At 36.8% G+C, this 19,354-nt stretch overlaps 1 protein-coding gene across 1 annotated transcript in view; it reads left to right on the top strand.

Annotated features, from left to right (window-relative positions):
* The window catches only part of BCKDHB (branched chain keto acid dehydrogenase E1 subunit beta), a 107,210-nt gene that overhangs the window by 6,968 nt on the left and 80,888 nt on the right, over positions 1–19,354 (top strand). The window contains exons 4-5 of the mRNA XM_086876375.1: positions 16,058–16,191; positions 16,865–17,020. Coding sequence (XP_086732501.1) covers positions 16,058–16,191; positions 16,865–17,020 — 290 coding nt within the window. The remainder of the gene's footprint in view (positions 1–16,057; positions 16,192–16,864; positions 17,021–19,354) is intronic.

Below are 19,354 nucleotides of genomic sequence, written 5' to 3' on the forward strand. Positions count from 1 at the left end.
ACAGAAGGTGTTGATAGTGATTGAGAGAGAAGGAGGTGGAGAAGGCATGACTTGATGTGGTGGTTTGACCCTGGCTGGAGTCCAGTACCCACCAAAGCTGCTTTATCACTCCCCTAAAGTGGATGTGGGAGAGAAAATGTAACGAGAGGCTCATGAGTTGATACAAGGATATGGAGCGGTCACAAACTGATTACTGCCATGGGCAAAACAGACTTATAGAAATCCATTGAATTTATTACCAATCAAAATAAGAGTAGAATAATGAGAAATAAAACACATCTTAAAACCAGGTTCCCTCCTACCCCTCCCTCCTTTCTGGGATTAACTTCATTCCTGTTTCTCTGCCTCCTCCTCCCCGCCAGTGGCACAGGGAGACTAAGAATTGGAGCTATGGTCAGTTTGTCACTTGTTGTCTCTGCCACTGCTTCTTCCTCATGGAGAGGGAGTACTTTCCCTGCTGCAGTGTGGAGTCCCTCCCATGGGAGACAGTTCTCCATAAACTTCTCCAGCATGATTCCTTCCCTTGGGCTGCAGTTCTTCATGAACTGCTCCAGTGTGGGCCCTTTCCACAAGGTGCAGTCCTTCAGGAACAGGCTGCTTCAGCATGGGTCCCACATGAGGTCACAAACTCTGCCAGCAGAGCTACTCCAGTATGAGCTCTTCTCTCCACAGGGCCACAGGTCCTGCCATGAGCCTGCTGCAATTCAGGCTTCCCATGGGATTACAACCTCTTTTTTTTGGACATCTACCTGCTCTGACATGGTTCCTTCTGGGGCTGCATGTGGATCTCTGCGACCTCTGTGGGTATAGGGTCACAGGTACTTCATCATGGGCTGCACCAGCCTGTGCCTGTGCTATTTTTATTTTTAATTTTTTTGGTTTCCTTCTTAAACATATTATTCCAGAGCATTATTGATGGGCTTGTCCTGGGCCAGAGGTGGGTCTGTCCTGAAGGCCTCTGACATTGGCTCTGTTGGACATAGGGGAGGTTTCTGGCAGCTTCTCACAGAAACCACCCCTTTAGCTCCTTCCCCTTCTATCAAAACCTGGCCATACAAACCCAATACACAGGAAAAATAAAAGTTCTTTATGATGCTGCTGAGGTTCCCATAATTAAATGAAAGACAATATCTGAAATACAAGTTTGAACAGAAAGAGTGTGTGAAGATAATGTCCTGAATTTAGGATTCACTTACAGAATGGAAATTGAATTTTGTAAGGCAGATAAGAGGACATGGGTAACTCAGCTTCTTTCTTCACTGATAGTGAAATTCAGTAGGAAACATGTGCCTGCCTATCAGTGTGGTCTCAGAGATTAAATAAATTCTAGAGGGAATGCTTGTTTTATGAAAAGGCTAGACTGGGTAAAATAAGGAGAATTTCCAGATGGAAGTGACAACCAACCAACCTGATGAATCTTATGAGGAAGATTACATACACTTACTGACTCTTTCCCCATAAATTTACTGTCAAATTATAATAGGGGATTCAAGTAATACAATATGAGGTTGTTTCTCAACCTCATATTTGATATAATGTATGAAGGAATGAATGGGGTTTTTTTCTCCTATCCTGGAAGAGAGAGGCTGATTTTTGTTTCATTTATTTAATTTCTTTTTCCTTGTAGATAATTAAAATCACTAGGTGGCAGTCTATGCCTGTAAGTTGTTCTTTTGATACAATTTGATAGTTCATTTTTGAGCACTTTTATAGAGGTCAAGGTCTAAATATCATCTAATATTATAGTAGGAAGAATTTAATATATTAATACTCAATAGTAGTATTATAGAGATGTTGGTTGCTGTCCAGAATGTTACTGAACTCTCTCTGGAGAGGCAGAAAAGAAGTTTGCTTTTAGAATAAAATGGTCATTAAATATAAAAGCTGCTTCTTCTTTTTTTTTTTTTTTTTTTTTTTTCCCAGTGCAGTGTTATGTTGTATAAACACAGCCAGAGGCATGTACTAGTAAGTGAAGGAAAGCTCATCAACTTTTTAAGGAAATAAATGAAATAAATACAACCTTTTGATCAGATGAATTTTTAGCATGCTACCAGGAGTTTTGTTTAAAAATACTCAATTAAGAAATTGTATGCAAATAAGTCAGTGTGTAGAAGTTTCATTTCCATGATAGTATGACTAAAGATAGTATGTTTGTTCCTATACACCTTATGTAAAGGTCTGAAATACATTATTCCAGTTTTCTGGCATTGAATTGAATGTTTAAAAGTCTGTTGCTGTATGATTCTGAAAATGAGTAGACTTTCTGAAATATTTATGCAAAGTGCTCCTTTCAGGTAAGGGAAATGAGTGTTGTACAGTTTTTTTCCTTTGTTCCTTCCCTCTGCTCTGGTACATGGGAAGGCATATTAGTGTTTTATTTCTTACATCCTTCCTCATCGCCCTCTGACAGGTTTTTGATTGTCACCATTTTGCAGAAGTTACATCCTCTAAACTCTGGAGTATCTTTATCAAAATAAGGAATGCCTGCTGTTCCATAGTCCTGCTCTCTGGAGGTGTTTCCTGTCCTCAGAACAATGTGATGAAAACTGCCTATTTTATTTTTATAGCCTAGGTAATGTGTGTAAACATTTTTTAATTTTTATTTTTTTTTTTAAAGGGAAGTACATTATTATTCCAGTTCTTCTGAGAAAATGCTATCCATTTGTCTTTGAATCTGCAAATGGATTTGAAACAACGATCTTGGAGTGGGAATGCATGTCCTGTTGCTCTGGCTGAAGTGTAAAATAAAGTTGCAACATGTAAAGTTCATATCATCCATATCACAGAAATATAGAGGAGATTAGAGGAGGGAATTAGATGATAGTAGGTAAAGAAATGGGAGGAAAAAACATGGTAAAAATGGAGAAAGTGGACAGAAATGAAGACTGAGAAACAAGAATAGCAGAAATAGTGATTAACAAGGAATGTCACTGAAAAGAATGCTAGAGCAGTTTTTTTTTTGTGTAACTCAAAAAAAACCCACCTCTCTATCCTACTGTGGTCAAGAAATGAAAATTACATAAACAGGGAAATATATATATATATAAAATAGTTTGAATGTTCTTTCTGCCATCCTCCAAACACCTATAGCTTGAGGGCTTCCTTATCTGTAAGTGCCTCTGGTGATTTGGCCTCTGTAGTGATTTGTCTGTCATGCCATTCTGGCCTGCATTTGAAGGGAAAATCTAATGTGCACCTGCTGCCACGTCACAAGATTGTCCTCAGCAAGGGTAAGGATCAAGAGCTTTCTGACTACTTTAGAGCTCAATATTTCGATATATTGAGAATGTGGAAAAGGACCAGTCCTTGCTCAGAACTCAGAGTCCAACAGAAGAAAGGTGAGTTTGGCAGGTCTTTTCATAGCAGTGCTTGGGTAGAGGCTGACTTTTTTTTGGGTTTATATGTTCACCTTTACAGATGAAGTTTGCAAACTTTTTGAGGTTCCGCTTAATTCCCTTTTGTGCAGCAGCCTGCAGTTCCTTGTCATGGAATGTCCTGTTTACCATCAAGGGAGTCTAGGTGACTGTAAGTTAGATTCCCAGTGTCTGCAGGCCTGAATAGATTGTTTTCTAAGTTTCTGAGCTATTGAAATTTTTTTTTTGACTGAAAGAGTAGTGTAAATGAGTCTTCTACTTTTCATTAGAGAATTCCTGAATAATGCCATTTAATTCCCTTTCATCTATTTGCAAATGCAGGTAGAGTGTGCATACTTTGAATGGAAGTTTTTATTTCAAAGATTCTCTGAATTCCAGGAGGATGTCACTGTGGTATCTCCTACCAGAAGCAAATGCTTGCTCAGGGTATAAGAGACTTGGCCTAATGCTCTCTAGGGTGTTCTGAGTTTACTCCACAAAGAATTGACTGAGATACCAAAGCTGATCTTTGTGGCAATATAGCAGAAATGCTTTTTTCAGCAGTTGTTCTTTTGAAATGTTTTGGATGAATTTGTCTTTTGCTTATGTGATTTATTTGTCACTGCTTGGGATCCTCTGTGTGATCACAGAGTGAACAAGAGGAAGATAGGTTTCTTCCTTTCTGGATTAATGTCCTATCACTGATTGGAGGGTTTTTGACTCATGGCTTTTTATTTTTAGTCTGTTCTGTTTGGTTTCTGTTATTGCTGTTCCACTCCTTTTGTTTGTCAGTGCACACAGAGATGTACTGCCCGCAGCAGCTGGTGGTACCCTCAAGCACAGTCAATTAGAACAAAGTGCTTTTCCCAAGGTTTCTGTGTAACATTGCTGAAATGTTCTAGAGTGATATTTGCTGCCTTTATTAGCAATGCAGTGTTGGCTGTCAGTTTGTGGCCTGAATTAGTCCCCAGGTTTTTTTCTAATTACTGCTGCTCAGCCACTAATTGCTTTTTTGCTGGGTGGACACTTGATGAAATGAAACTCAGTGAGAACAACTGTGTGTCACTTCTATACGTACCTAGGACAGAACAAAATCAATGTCAGATCATTTCCTTTTAGGTAATTCTGAGTCACTCACGTGGCTAGAGACATTAATACATGCAGAGAGTAGTAAATGTGTAATATGCAGCTTAATTTTGTTTTCTCTTTACTCATTTTACAGTTTTATCATGTAGAGTAGAAGGAGTATGCACAAGTAACTTGAAATTTAATTATCTTTTTTCCTTAATATTTTCGAACGTATAGGATTGTTTTATATATAATGCTTCCTGTGCTTTATTACTATTGTTACTATTTTGATGCAACTAGAAGTGTAAATACAGTTGCTAGGATTATTTTCATCCAAACCATATTTAAAAAAAAAGTGTAAAATAAATGGGTAGCAGATTGTAAACAGTAATTTGTCTATCCAGTCAGTTCAGGATATTTTCTTGCAAATTGATAAATCACAGGAAAAACAGGAACATCAGGAGAGGAGGTAACACTTGTATTGAATCCTGTTAGAATAGAGAGAGTTGAGTCAGAAATATCCCCTGTGGCAAATTTCAAACACATCAAAAAGCAAGTGACTGAACTACATATCAAACCACAGTTGTAGCTGTGAAAGAAAATAATATCCTTATGTTTCTTATGTCAGGATGACCTAGCCCCATTAGCAAACAGCTGGATACTTTAAAAATTATTTTATTTATCACTTCCATATTTGTTTTCCTTTCCTTATTGTCTGCCATAGAAAATTTTTTCTCTGAAGCACAGGGTATGTTTCGGGACAGATCAGCTGGAAAAGGCTGTTTTTAGCCTTCAGTGGTGAAGTTTCTCTGGCTTTCCTACACACATGGTCCGAGTGCAGGATTATTGTTATGGTTTGAAGCTTTTCTTTATTGATCAGTTTTCTCTTAACTCTGGTTGCTGCAGCTGGAGGATGTAGGGCATCCAAAACTGGGTACTTTACTCTCATGTTTTACTAAGTAAACATTACTTATTACTGGTTGCTTACAGCTCTCTGTTACATCCCATGATAATGCTAGCTTGTCTTGCAGCAATGTTTATTTATAACACTTGATCCACTGTAATCCCTGGTTGTTATTCTGTAGATCTTATGCCTAAGGTGTAAACACCTGTGTGAGTTTCCAGGGAACACTTCATTCTCAGTGAATGAATCGTTTATTTATAGTCCAGTAAACTAATTAATGAATCTTTGTTTATTTGGCCAGGAGATGGCTGTACCTAGCCATGCCCAAGGGATACCAGCTTTTCTGAAAAAATAGTACTCATTCTTTGAAGATAAGTATTTACTTGAGCACAATATTATTCTATGAGCTTCAGCTGTAGAAAACTCCTGAAAGCAAGTTCTGTGTTTCAAGTGAAAAGCCAATGGAGGAAAACATGAGTGAGGCAACAGAGTTGTCCCCATGTTGAGATGGTGTTTGGTGAAGGTTGTTGGCTGAAGTTTGGATGTGTTTGCAAAAACTGCTTAATGTCCTCATGGCTTTTAGTAGTATGGAATGATGGGAGAACCTTTAGAAGCTGAGCTACTAGAGGTATATATAGTATAGAGTTGTTTTAAAAAATATTCTGATAGTTAGCCTCCAAAATACATCCAATACTTTAAAAATGTTTATATTGTAAATATTTTTGTCAACGATTTCAGGACATTTTTTGTTGTGTACACTGTGCTTAATGTTACTAGTAAGGGAACAGAGATCTGTCAGCAGAGATTCTGGGTTGTTCTGGTTGTTCTTGTGGTCCAAAATGTTACAGTGCAAAGGTAAGAAATACAAGAACACAATTTGGATGGGCTGTAATGCAATATATTAAGGCAGGGTGTTCTGTCTCCTGAAAGCTGCTAGTAGTTGGGCCTTAATTCAACAGGTGGGAGGACACTGAAGTTTTTATGTGGAATTTTTTATCTATAATCATGGTGTCTTTTACATTCTTTTAGAACATAACCATATGCTATTATGAGGAGGAGGAAAAACTCAGCCTAAAGTAGCATAAGTGTTAGGGCTTTACTGTATAAGTAGATAGAAAAATGTTATCTGGATGCTTGGAAAGCAGACTGCAAGCTTGCCGGAGAAACATGGTGCTTCTTTAGCAGAGGTCCTGGTTTTTCCTAAAACATTCCATGTGGTTGAAGGAAGGAGTTCAGAATTTTTGACATCATGGACATAAGTAAAGGGTGGAATATTTTATTCAGAATTCAGAATGACTACTTGTGTATAAATTGAGTAAAACCTAAATAGCCTGTGGTTTGGTTATTGTCATTTCTTTGTGGATAGATTTAAGTGGAGAATTCTGCAGCTTGCTTGCCTGGTTCTTCCAGAACAGTTTGGCAAGACCTGGATTTGTTCTGATTTATATAAATGTCTTTGAACAGTAACATCTGGAGAACGTGTTCCGGACTCATTACACAATAGTACATTTTGTTCATTTTCATCTTAAATAGCCAATCCTTTTTTGAAGATTTACAGTTAGAAAAAGAAGAAAAGGTATTTGGAAAATTGGTAAAATGTAGTAGGTACTTCTTACACCTTTTCTATCTGTGGGATAATGATAAAAATCAGTGTCTGTCAGAGCTAAGTAGCTTTTATTTTAGTTTTGTTTTCCTTATTTTTTCTTTTTAATTGTTCTGATAGTGTGCCTGGTGTGAAAACTGTGTATTGTTTACTTGGGGCTTACTAATATTTATTATGTTTCTTTTCCTATGTTGTAAATTGTAAATGTGTTAGAGGGAAAGATAAGGAATGCATTTTTTGATGTAGAACTTGATACTCAGTGCAGAGCTTAAGAAAGCTGTTCTCACATTTTTAAGATATTTCAAGATACATTGCTGGTAAAAAAGTATGTGCTGCTGAACTTCATAAAAATGGAATTTTCCACTTCAGAAAGTACTTGCAGTGAAACATGTAAAAACAATATTTTGGTAATATCATGTCAAGGAGGATGAAACTTTGTATTAAAGACCCTAAATGAGCATAACTAGTCTTTGCAGTCTGTATTAATAATATCAGGTCTGCAAGCACATTTTGTGTACCTTCTTTTAGACATATCTCTTTATGCTTTTGCAATTCCTTTGGTGGAATTAAGTGATTCTCAATTTCTTTGGTTAGTCCTGTGATTCCCTCTGTCCCATTTGTATCTTTATTTATCCCACTCTTCAAGTGGGGTTAATTTAATATGTGCACTGTTTTTTCTGCTCTGAGTTTGATGGTAAGAGGGTGGTAATTTCAATTTAAGAAGGTACTACAGACTTTATTACAGGGAATAAAACTCTCAGAGGTTTCTTGGAAGTAATTTGCTTGAAGCCTAAAAGGGTGTAAAAAATCAGGACAAATATCCAAATCTGGGAATTGTCTGAGAAGATTTTCAGCAGAAGCACTTTGAGGTGTGGGTTAATCTTACTTTGACTTGATTCAGAGCTGTCTTCCAGTGACCAGGTTGATGTAACATGCTAGTCATTTATAATAAAAGTACAATATTTTATTATTAATTATTTTTATTATTTTATTTTATATATATAATATGATACTTTAAATATTTATTATAAAATATCTCTTTTTATTTTGCAGAAACATTAAATCCTCAAAACCTGGCACAGGTTTTTCACACTTAGATGGAAGCACCAAGTATGCACTAATTTATTAATTTTTCTCATGTACATACTTTGCATTGTAAGGGGACAGGCATGGTTGCCAGTGAGATTTTTAAGATGGTTTTCATTACTGCAGGTTACTGGTCACTGAGCTCTTTGCTCCTCAGTACTCTACAGCAGCATAAGATCCTTGCTCTTGTGCTGAGAATACTTGCTTCACAATTCCGGGTAGATCCAGCATTCACATTTACTATAAAATACATCTACACTACTATGTTTGTATTGATATTGAGGAATGTGAGAGAGGGTAACTTGTATTTGACATTCTTACCTACTCCTTGATTTGTCATCCAGATGGTGTGTGGAGCACATTACAGCAGAATTTTCATTAACAGGTTGTGATCCTTCGCTTTGACAACTGTTCTGTGTTTCCTGTTGGATTGCTGTCATTTCATGTCATGTTGCAGATGATGTGAAAATGCACGGAACTGACCTAAGCCTTGTAGTTTAGGCTGGTGTGTTGTCCTCTGCTTATACCCACATACAGGTATTTGGTAGATGTCAGTTTTGGGGCACATTTTTACAAGTAAGCACTGTCATCTGGCATACCTTCTCATGTCAAACTGTATGTCAGTTTTGCTTTTCTGCAAGTGTGCTTCTCAAACAGCAAATTTTTTTGTAGTTGACAAAGGAATGTTATTAATCATAGCTGGAGGAGTATTTGAATGCTTTGTCCAGTTAGACATTGCTCTTTTTTTATTTAGGCTGCAACTGGGTATATGAGCCAGATGATGAGGAGGATTTCAGTGAGAAGTGGGCAGCCTGCATAAATGTTTGAACTAGCAGTTCCAGCTCAAAGTGTTCTCAGTAAGTCATTCTCTTACTCAAGATTATGCATTTTCCTTCCAAGAGCTCATTAGATCAAAACTACTCTTTCACCTCCTCTTCCTCCAAGAGTCCCTTAGAAAAGTAAAAAGAAATTCTCATGAGGAAATCTGAGATGTGAGCTGCTTTTTAAATGTTTTCCTAAGAGTGTGGATCTGAATCAGTACTATTTTGTCGATGTCAGGAAATGCTTCCATCAGCAGGACAGGTAAAAAGGACAGGCAGAAAAAGTTTGGCAGTCGGCATGTACCCCTGCTCGGGGCTGTTAATAAACCATGGAGGGCTGTAAGGAGAAGACCTTGAAAGTCATCTGTTTCAAACCAGTACTCAACATGGAGTTGGGTTTAGGTTGCCTGTGGTCTTGTCCAGGTGAATTTTGAACATGTCCAATGCAGGAGGTTCTACAACCTCTTGGAACAGCTTATTCCAGCATATAACTACTGTCATAGTGAGAATTTTTTCTTTAATATAATTAATTTACTTTTTTGAATCATTCTTTCACTTGACACTGTGTACCTGAAAAGAATCTGCTCTTCCCTCTGTTCATACTACTGCTTAGCTGCTCTTCCACTGTGGGAGGATTAAATGCCTTGCAGGGTTACCAGCATTCAAAGCTAAAGCTGAAGCTTTACATTAACTTCCCCCAACTCATCCCACTTCTTCCCTGAGAAAGGGAGAGAATTACATAATATATTTTAATATTTTTAGTTTTTTCTTTAGCTTTTAGTGGCTGCTAGTTTGTCACAAATGACAGGAAATCTGAACTGGGGGAGAGGGCTAAAAATGAGATCTTTACTCTTTGCTTCAGGAAAGCAGAGGTGTTTATGGAGTTTTTCTGGGTCCTTTCTAATCTAAAAATTTGTAAGCCTGACAAGGACACTCTTAATATTATATTCATGCTATGAACTTTTAGAATTTACTAAGTTTTGTTAGAAACTTTTCCTTCCAAACCTGAAATCTGGTAATTGTGCAGGTTGTAAGAATTTCTGGGTAATGGAGGAGATTACTCTCTGTCCATGGTAGGACCTTTTCTTTGTACTTCAGCAGTTCTCCAGTACATTATTTGTAGTCTTTGAGAGTGAAGGTTAAATGAAAATGCAATAAATATGCTTTTCTCCTGAGGGAATCTTGGGGGAGAGGAGTTGAAAGTGTAGTTGTGATCTAATAAGCTCTTAGAAGAAAAATGCATCATCTTGGGTCAAAGAATGACTTGTTGAGAACACATTGAGCTGAAACTACTAGTTCAAACATTGTGTTTCTTCAAATGTATGATTTAGTAACTGGGGGAGACTTAAAAGGAAAATATACCCCTCAGCTGTTCCTGATTTCCAGCTCACTTGAAGTGATTCTCTAAAGTGTTGGTTATGTCAGTGACATATATGATAAACCTGAGAAAAATTCCTGTTCTTACCAGTTGGCAGGCAGAGCAGGTGTCCTTTGCTTTGGGGAGCACAGTGGTGACAGGTGGTTCAGAAGGATGCATTTTTTTGGTGGGATTTTCTTTTTTAAGGCATAATTAAGACTCCTATGAACAAGTGAACCCAAGTAAGAAAGACTTACCTGTAATTTGATCTTTAAAACTTCTGTTTAAAAACTTGTCTAAAACTTGAATAAGAAGTCAGCTCCTTTGTTGTAGGGTAGAGCATGATAGTGGATTTTGCAGCAGCAGAATAGGAAGAAGCTAATTTAGTTTAGAGCATGCAAATCTCATTTCTGACCCTGTTGTCAGTTGCTCACAGATTTCAGCAGTATGTTTTTTTTTTTACTAACTTTTGTATCTTACTGCCATAATGTATCTTTTTGGAATATATATGGAAAATGTAATGGGAATGCCATGTATTTAGTTATTAAATAATCAACTTTAACTAAACACTGGAATTTTTTTGAAGGCATAGGCAGTATATACACAGTGTGTGTGGATACATGTATTTCTGCTATTAACAGACCCAGCTGGCTGCACTTGACTTGAGACTTTACACTGACGTTACTGAGGGCTGAGACCTGGTCACTCAGCTCTGGGGTTGGCTGAATTATGCCAGAGGCATGGCTGGGTCCTTGAAGCCTGTTACGAATGTTTGGGCACACACAAATGTTCTTGGCTTTTGCAGGATACATGGCTGGGGAAGAGCAGGAGAGAAGTATAACTAAATTTGTCAGTTGTTATTATGTGCACAATAGGTAAAAGTCGTCTTCAGAAGTTAAAAGCTACTTGAGTATGAAATCGTTTTCGTTTTACATAATCACTTTTCATCAGTTATGTGAAATAATGTATTTTAGCATGGATAGTTCTGGGAAAAGCAGCTTTTTAAACAACAGAGCATGTTAGTATGCAAGGTTTCAAGACTGAGCGTTAAAGTGTCTCTGTGTCAGTGAACCTGAAGCTCTGCTTTGGAGAAGTAGGTTTGAAATGTCTATATTCAGCTGTAAAGTTAATGTATTACTGGTATTCCCTTTAGAGCAACAGGGCCCATTTTTTAAAAGCTGAAAAACTCTGACTAGGTGATCAGTATAAAAAATGGTAGAACAAAATGATTCGAACTAATAAGTTAGTAGAATTACTTTTTGTTAACCTTGGAACTCTAAAAGAGCTGAGTATAAGTTTACCAAATTTACTTGCTGTTTGGCCTGCCCTCTTGTATAATATCAGAGAAATGGAAGACTACAAGTGTCTTGTAGTTGTAAAATGGGGCTTAAAAGGGATGGTGGTACCAAGAAAGCTTAAATGTTGAATAGATTGTGTTAATTGTGTTAAGAAATAAAATTAGTAAACTGATGTAGAACTACATCTGTGAAAAATCCTAGATGTTTTAATGTTAAAAAGGGTCTTAAAAGGCAGGACTGGTGATAAATCAGTAACTAATTTTTGAATTTTCTACACAGAGTCCCTCATGAGTGGTAAAAAAGCTCATCTGCTGGGGCTTCCTTTTCTTTCCAGTCTTTTCTTCATGTGCAGTCTGACTGCTTCAGTTGAACTCTAATATATTCAGCTTCTCAGACTTTTCTATTTGACTTCTAATGGATGTCTTAAATGGAAGTCGGTGAGATCATTGGGACAAATAAAATGTTGTCCATGTATATTGTTAATTCTGCTCAGTACCAACATCTTTTAAGATGCATTACACATTTTTTGAACACCAGTGACACAGAAGTATTTTGAAAACAAAGCACAGTTTTTCTTTGGCTAAATAACCAGCAGTACTTCTTAAACCACCCAAACAGTCCAGGGTGGACTCATGCAGAGTGATATGAAATTACTCAGAGTTGGAGCATTGGGTGGTGTGTTAACATTATAGGAGATTTAATATTGTTTGAATAGCTCATTTTTGAAGTTAAATTAAGACAGGAACATGACTCGTTGCAGTTACTGAAATCTGAAATACTTTTTTCCTGATGGATTGGAACAAATAAAGATGAAGCAGCCAAAACATTAATGCACAATAATTGACTACAAATGTCTGTAAACATGTTCTGTTAGGTTGCTATGAAACTCTTTAGTCCTGGCGAGCAAGAAGATGACTGTGAGACTGCCTTAAAGCTGTTGTCTCTTACACAAAGGGTCAGTGGTAATTTGAACATCAGTGGGGTACTCTTTGTTCTGAAAATGACAAAGATCACTCCTTTTTTATTTAAGTAAAATTGATCCAAGTACTGCTTTTGTCTTTAAAGTTTGTTCATAATTTCAGGTTTTCCTTTTTAGAGAAGACTTCAGGAGTGTTTTTCCATTTCCTTAACATGCATCTAGTCTTCCTCCTGAGTTACTGGCATGGAGAGATGAGAAGAATCATCCTTTTTTTTTTCACATAACCCTCCCAGTTTGCCGTATCGCTTCCCTCAGTAGCTGGCAAAGGGCACTGACCTGTTCAGATGGCTGAAACCAGGGGTGTTTATAAAGCCAGGCAGGTTAATTGAAATGCACAGCAGTGTAATGACTTCCTGCAGAGGCTGACAGCACCTGTCTTCAGAAGATGTACAGGTGCCACTTCCACCTGGACTGACAAATCAGCTCCTTGAGTTGGTGTTAGTTGGTTGCGACCTTTGTGGCTGATACACAAATTGTAGAAAAACAACACATTTTAGGAAGTGTTTCTTTGTTGGTAAGGAAGTGAAATATGGAAACACTAAGTATCTGTGTGTTTTTTCTCTGCTGCAGTCAGATTTCAGCTGAAATCTGACTTACGTGGTTTGCGGAGGGTCATGTGAATTACTGTTTATCAAAATGGACTTTCTTTTCACATTTTGAAAAAAAGTGAAAAATAAGAAAATGTGAAATAAAATAGATAAAAATACATAGGCTCAATGCATTTAAATACTAAATATTTAAATATTTTGTGTTACTTTTAATAATGATTTTCATACTGTATCAAAGAAGGTTAAAGCAACACCATACAATTTTTAATGTTTGGGGAAATTAATAAATTTTTTTATCCTAACAATGCACATGTCTTTTTGTCATAAGGGGCTAGATTTTAAAAAGAAAGCCCTACCCCTCAAAACTCTACCTGATGTTGTTTTCCAATCTAATATATAGTAAAGTGCTTTAGGATTTGGTTTTGAGACGTCAGTATTATTATTTTAATGCTACAGTCAAAACCATTCCTGAGTAATAAACGTCATCATTGAGTTCTCTAGCTCACTCTTTTCTGTTTTAAGTCGTGGTGCTTCAGAATTGTACCTTTAGTTCTGGAACTCCAAATTAGGTTCTTCACACTCCTCACATTACAGCTGTCTCATTATATTTCACTTTTGCTTTAATTGATTTTTGCTTCATTTATTTAATTATCATCCATTGATAGCAGTATGATGCCTGTCATTTGATATCTCAGTAGTATTTCAGCAAGTTTTATTAGGATGTATTTTAGATTTTGAATTGTAGTTACATACTAGTGTGGTGGAGCTAACATGCTTTTAAATTAATTCATGACCCTAAATGGATATTAAAGAACTGAAATTTTAACGTTTGTACCAATTATTGGTTAAAAGTTCATTTTACAGGATTGTTCAAATACATTTCAGTTTTTGTGTGAGGGTTATTGTCGTGGTTTTAAAGCTACCCCATGACAGTTATTTATTTATGGAACCTGTATATTAGGCTATTTCAGTGTACTCTGGAAAATCTGTTAATAAAGAATAAGGTTAAGTTAATTAAGAATAAGCTATAAGTCTTAGATCAAAATATCCTGTAAGCAGCTGAAGTGAAAAACAGTGATCTGCCAATGGACTTATTAGAAGCAGGAAAGTAGAAAGTAGCAAAGAAAATTACCAACATTGCCATACATCTTCATAATGTTAATCCATTTTTAGTTGATTAAAATAAGATCTGTTTTAAATAAAAATTGTGCCAGTGAAAGAGAAGGGAATCAAGATGGCTAATTCATGATATGCTAGATAAATAAAAGGGAGGCAAGGAAGTGTTGGCCAAGTGTTTATGGTGCTACAGATGGATATGGGTACAGAGCTTCTGCACCTTCACAGTCGTGGTGGTAAGGCCTGAGCCAGCTACACATTTGCACAGGAAGTTTATTTCCTCTTTTTTCGGCCATGATGTCTGTCAGTGGAGAGAGTGCACTGGAGCATGCAATATAGGAACTGAGATTACAGCTCCTTCAGGAATGAGAACAATTTACACAGTAAAGAGTCCCTCTAGGGGAAAAAATAATCTTGGATTCTCTTTGTTTCCATTGTCTTGTATGAGAAATCATGGTGTTTCATGCACTCGTGGCAGCTCTTTGGACTTGGTTTTGGCTGGTATAGCCTCACTGACACCACCAACATTGTAATATGATTTGATGGCATTTATTTTTTTACTTTTTGCTCTAAATGAATGCTCCTGGTAGAGGGGAGAAAAAAAGAGGCAGGCAGAGGGAGAGCCAAAAGCATATTCACTGGTATATATACATACACACATGCATATGGACAGGATACAAGGGCTGACACTGGTATGCTGGGTGATGTGTGAAAATGAAAGATGTGTCCTTTAAGGAGTTGTAAATCATACCTCCCTTTAGTATATTGCAAGTACAGCCTTGGACAGAGGTTTTTCCCTAATCATCCCTTTCTGAAAACTTTTATTAGCTTTCCTTTTTATAGTTAAACTTGCTGAAATTAGAAGTCCTCCTAGTAGCAGCTTTCCCACTTATTAGTTTAGTCTGGTTTTTTGGTTAGTTGTTTCATGGTTATTTTGTTATTGTTTAATTTATTTCATAGCCACTGGTGTGCACTGTGCACATTTTTTCCATCCAGTTTGAAGTCTTGGCATTTTCATGCGTGATGGATTCCTGTAGAAACCTACTGTCTATCCAGTGTTCTAAAGGGAAGATTTAATAGCAGACTTGAGATTTTTCTGCTGTACTCCCTTGGCAGAAAAGTACTGCTGGCAAATATTGTAAATATGTCTTATAGAGGATATTGTAGTGGTGTTTCATCTCCCTTCCACTCCTTCTTGTTTTTAATTTTATGCACTGAACAATTTTGTGTGCAACCATCTATTAGATTGATGTGTATTTGGGATCTGAAATTGCTGTGGCACAGAAACATCTCAGGACTTTTGTACTCCCATAGGGAAGAAATGAAATCAAATGTTTTGGGTTTGTAGCAGCAGCTTCAGTTCTTTGGAGACAGAGCAGATTATATAAATGTGGCCTTACTTTGGGAGAGGAGAGTGGTGAGAATAGGCGCTGCTGATGGGGAGTGTGGACAAGAGGCAGTATGCTTTTGTACAGGTGCTCCTGGACATCTGTCTGCCTTTGAGTAGGGACATTTACTTGTCAGTGCCTGAAAGAAATTGGAAGAAACAACATTTATAGTAAACTCTCAAGTATGCTTGTAAGTATTATTTACTCCTATATAAGCATGAGGGTGTGCATGTTTAAGTGTGAATGTGTCAGAACAAATATTTCTTCAAGTGTTAAGAATGTTTTAAGTTACAGAAACTGTTCTTAGCTTTTGTTGAGTTTCTCCTTTTCTTCCTCGGTGTTGCAAGTTAAATTATCTGTACCTGTAATGGATGGTTATTACTGCTGCACCTAAAAAGGCCCATCTAAAGAGTCATGTGCTTAATTGCACATGACTTGTTTATAAGTAAAATATTTCTGGGACAATATTTTCTACTTAGAGCTGGTTGTATTAAAGGAACTGTGTGTTTTTTGTTTTTTGTTTTTTTTTTATATAGGTAAAGACAGAGTTTTCAACACCCCTTTATGTGAACAAGGAATTGTTGGCTTTGGTATTGGAATTGCTGTTACAGGTGCTACAGCCATTGCAGAAATTCAGTTTGCAGATTACATTTTTCCAGCATTTGATCAGGTTAGTACTAATAAATTTGAGAGTGGTTAAAAGAAATCTTACAACTGTTTAAATTACTCTTCTGTTAGCATTAGTACTTGGTTTGATTATGTCATTTGTGCAAATATAACCACAGCTGTATTACTAATATTTATGCATGCTTTAGGTAAACAGGCGTAAATTACAAACAGTGCTAGTACTGTACTGTAAACAGTAAACTGTACCAAGGCTTATTTGAAGGCCTATTAAATAATGGAAATTAAAGATCTGGTTTGAAGCAAATGTCTGTTTGTTTTATTTTTTGATTTTGTGGCTGTGTTGGCTTCAGCAGCCATAAATTCAACAGCCTGTGTCTTCTGAACACGGTCTCATTTCTGCATACAGCTGCAGCTGGCCATGTGTCCACAGGACAAAGTACAGATCTGGACTGGGCTGATTGACAGTACAGAATGAGGAAACAACTAGGTTATAGGGCTACCCCTGAAGCTTAGACATGTAACTTGAACACAATAAATTATTGGTTTATTTGCCTTGGAAAATGTTTGTCTTTTACAGTATTCCTTTGCTTATAATTTCATCTTCTGAATCCCATGAATGGAACAGATGATGTAATTACATTGCATGTATTGAACTGTCTCGATGCATAACTAGAGGTGTTGGACTGAATGTTACTTTTGTATATAAATCTTCCCAGATTGTTAATGAAGCAGCAAAATATCGTTACCGCTCTGGAGATCTGTTCAATTGTGGAAACCTCACCATTAGAGCACCCTGGGGCTGTGTGGGTCATGGTGCATTATATCACTCTCAGAGTCCAGAAGCCTTTTTTGCTCACTGTCCAGGAATAAAGGTATAGTAACTCTTATTTTATGAAGATGAATTTTTTTTTTTTTTTTGTAAAGGACTTGACTTGCTATGAGTCTGGGTGCAGGCAGGGGGAAGAGTAGATGTCAATCCACAACAAAATATCTGAATATGCTAATTGAAAAATTTTAGAAAACCTAAACTATGTTAAGTGTTTGAGAATTTATAGCCATTATTGAAGCAATCTTTAGTAGACATAGCATTTTGTATTTGTCTGTTTTTTGCACTATAAACATACTTTACACAGTTTTGTGTCCAGTGTAGTACAGAACCTAAAAACTAACACTTAATGAGTAGTACTTTGCTTCCTATTTTTTAAAATCTCTGCATCTCCCTTAAGTGTGTTACTGAATTAACTCAAATGAAGGACAATGGTGGGCAGTGGGCACAAACTGAAACACCAGAGGTTCTGTCTGAACATGAGGAAGCACAGATTGCCCAGAGAGTTTGCGGAGTGTCCATTCTTGGAGGTACTCAGATTTTGTCTGCGCATGGTTCCAGACAACTGTATGTGGATGGCTGTGCTTGGTCAAGGGCATTGGAGCAGATGACCCTCTGGAGGTCCTTGCCAAGCTCAACTACTTGGTGATTTCCTGAGAACTTTAAGGCAGGCTTTCTGCCTGAGGCTGTGGCATCCCTTGAGGTGAAGATCCCTAGTGCTTAGGTGGATAACTTCATTAGAGAAGAGGGAGTGGCAGCATCTGGTCATCTCAGGTCAAGAGACTGTTTGTCAGGTTCTCCATTTTTTCCTGAATAAATTTTTGTCTGTGAACTTGTACTTCTGGGTTAGCTGGTATCCAGTTCATTGAGCAGTGACTCATGGCAGATTAATGTAGAAGATTTAAGCAGAATGAGTATTTGTATTCTAAGGACATATATTCATTGTTTATCTGCTGTTTAAACTGTTGTCTCTGAATGATTTTGGTGTCCTAAAGCTTCAGATATTACTCATCTACAGGAAGGCCAAAGCCATTTCTCCTACTTGTTCTTCTCTTAAGTGAAAAACTTTGTGTTATTCACACTTTATTTCATTATATTTGAGGAATGGGATATATTCTTGTCTTCGTATGAGCTTTATGGTGTTTGAGGTCCTTTTCTCAACTTGAAAGTATTTCCTGATTACAGACAAAAGCAATCAACAAAGTCTTTTGTCAGCTTATTGAATCAAATGTTTGCTAAAACTTATTTAAAAACTAAAGTAGTTTATTACTGTATGAAGGTGGAATTAGATTATTAAAATACTGATTCCAGGTCTAGCTAATTTCCGCTGATCTTGTAGGTCAATCTCATTATATACTATACCAAGGGATGAGGTTTAGTGGTCCACTCTGGTGATTAAAGCTTTCTGATTCATACCAGCTACCAAGACTGATGGCTAGTCTTATCAATAAGTTAGTAGGTCAAAATTTTATTTAGTTTCTCCAGGTAATATAATTTTTTTGTTCCCACCTCTGATCTTTGTGTTGGGTTTTCATTTTCTTTCACTTTTCCTTGGGTAAAATGCTAAAATAGGTTGATACCACTAAGATCTGTCATCTCAGTTAAAGGCACATTAATTCTGTGGAACTGATGGAACAATCCACTAGTGTTTCGTGCACAGAAAAGTGTTTTAGACACTATCTTTTGAATATTATTAATTTATGGAAAAAGTGTTGTTCCTTTAGTATTTTTTGCAAAGCTTTATGTTGATGCTGTTCATAATGTTTCAAGATTGCTGGTGTTTTTTAATAACCCTGGCCCTTAAAACAGAAATAAAGAAGTTAAAATGAACTGATATTTCAGATGCATTTTCAAATGTCCCATATCTAAGCATATTTTCTCCATATTACAGGATGAAAGACAATATCTTAAAAGCTGAGAAAGGGTAGGGTTTGATCTTTGGAAAGAGTGACGTTGAAAACAACCCTCTTATTAAACTTTGTGGAAGGTTTCTGGCTTTTTATTTTGTGTTTTTCTTAAGTGGCAGTTGTAGTTTGGATTGCCCAAGCCCAAGGGACTTTGTACAAATTTGGTTATTCAGGGGGAGGATTATGGTCATTGGTACTTAGGCAATGCTTGTTGGGGTTTGGGGACACTATTGGATGGTTGTATCTTTTGTCCACTCTTTTGAGGGTATACATTGAAGATATTAATATTGATTCTCTGCATTCCATCAAAAGAATATCTACTCTCATAGTTAGAAGCTTTCTTTTTCTCTTTTTCATTTCCATCCTGAATTTCTTATTGACTAACTTGTATATTTAATTTATCTGTCTTTCACCATCCCATTTATATCCTAAAACAGTTGTACTCTCTTTAGTCTTTGTTTTGTTAGTCTAAA

This window comes from Cyanistes caeruleus, chromosome 2 (assembly GCF_971803275.1).
Source record: "Cyanistes caeruleus chromosome 2, bCyaCae1.hap1.1, whole genome shotgun sequence".
NCBI lineage: Eukaryota > Metazoa > Chordata > Aves > Passeriformes > Paridae > Cyanistes > Cyanistes caeruleus.